This window comes from Mus pahari, chromosome 13, assembly GCF_900095145.1.
Source record: "Mus pahari chromosome 13, PAHARI_EIJ_v1.1, whole genome shotgun sequence".
Taxonomy (NCBI): domain Eukaryota; kingdom Metazoa; phylum Chordata; class Mammalia; order Rodentia; family Muridae; genus Mus; species Mus pahari.
In genome coordinates, this window is record NC_034602.1 from 24,811,643 (window position 1) to 24,812,828 (window position 1,186).

A 1,186-nucleotide genomic window follows, 5' to 3' on the forward strand; every position below is an offset into this window, starting at 1 on the left:
AAATCCGCCTGCCTCTGCCTCCCGAGTGCTGGGATTAAAGGCGTGCGCCACCACGCCTGGCATAGATTTTTTTAAAATCTTATTTCCCAAAAATAAAGATTCAGAATATCTAAATTGTGTTAGTTCATCTTCTCTAAGAATATTCACTTACCATTTGTTGGTAACTTTACAGAGAGCACTGTCATGAGATGATGATTGAGAAAGCATCAGGCTATTTACAGTCAATTTCCATCCTTTTATGTGTGCAGAGCATCAGATGGGGCCTTGAAACAGTACACTCAGGAGGGAAGGGGATGAGGGGCTTCTAGATGGGAAACTGGGGAAGGACACTCACTGTCTATTGTCTTCCCACAGGCACCAGAGCAATGGAGCTGTCATTGCCCGCTGCGGACAACCAGAGGTTAGCTGGTGGGGCTGGCGAAATGCTGATGATGAACATCTAGTGCAGTCAGTGGCCAGAGCCTGTGCTTCTGACTCCCAGTCAAGTATCAGCAAGGTTTCCACTCGGAACAGTTGTCGAGACTTTCCCAATGCAGGGGATCTTTCAGATGTGGAGTTCGGTAAGGTGCTCACTAGGCTCATGCAGCAGGTGTTTGTTTGTTTGTTCGTTGGGTTTTTTGTTTTGTTTTGTTTTTTGTTTTTTGTTTTTTTGAGACAGGGTTTCTCTGTGTAGCCCTGGCTGCCCTGGAACTCACTTTGTAGACCAGGCTAGCCTTGAACTCAGAAATACCCCTGCCTCTGCCTCCCAAGTGCTGGGATTAAAGGCGTGTCACCACCTCCGGTTACAATGCAGCAGTTTTTTAAAGCATCTGAAAAGCTTTTTTTAAAGTGCCTTTTCCTTAAATGATACAATGTTAAATCAGAGTTTTTGAGTCTCTGTCCTGGAACTCACTATACCAGGCTAGCCTTGACATCACAGAGAAGCACCCGCCTCTGCTTCCTGATTGTTGGGGCATACATCATCACACCTAGCTGTATAGAGTTATTTTTCTTTTTTGAGTATGTATGTATGTATGTATGTATTTGTTTATTTGTTTGTTTATTTAATGTATGTGATTACACTGTAGCTGACTTCAGACACACTAGGGAAGGGCAGTCAGTGCGTTTAACCACTGAACCATCTCTCCAGTCCTAAAGTTACGTTTTTTATCTTTCTTTTCTTTTCTTTTTCTTTTTCTTTTTTTTT

At 43.1% G+C, this 1,186-nt stretch overlaps 1 protein-coding gene across 5 annotated transcripts in view; it reads left to right on the forward strand.

Moving 5' to 3' along the window:
- Mtmr3 (myotubularin related protein 3) overlaps positions 1-1,186 on the forward strand; it is a 110,993-nt gene that overhangs the window by 92,527 nt on the left and 17,280 nt on the right. For all 5 annotated transcript variants that reach the window (XM_029544969.1, XM_029544968.1, XM_029544970.1 and 2 more), the window contains one exon: positions 355-560. In XM_029544969.1, coding sequence (XP_029400829.1) covers positions 355-560 — 206 coding nt within the window. The remainder of the gene's footprint in view (positions 1-354; positions 561-1,186) is intronic.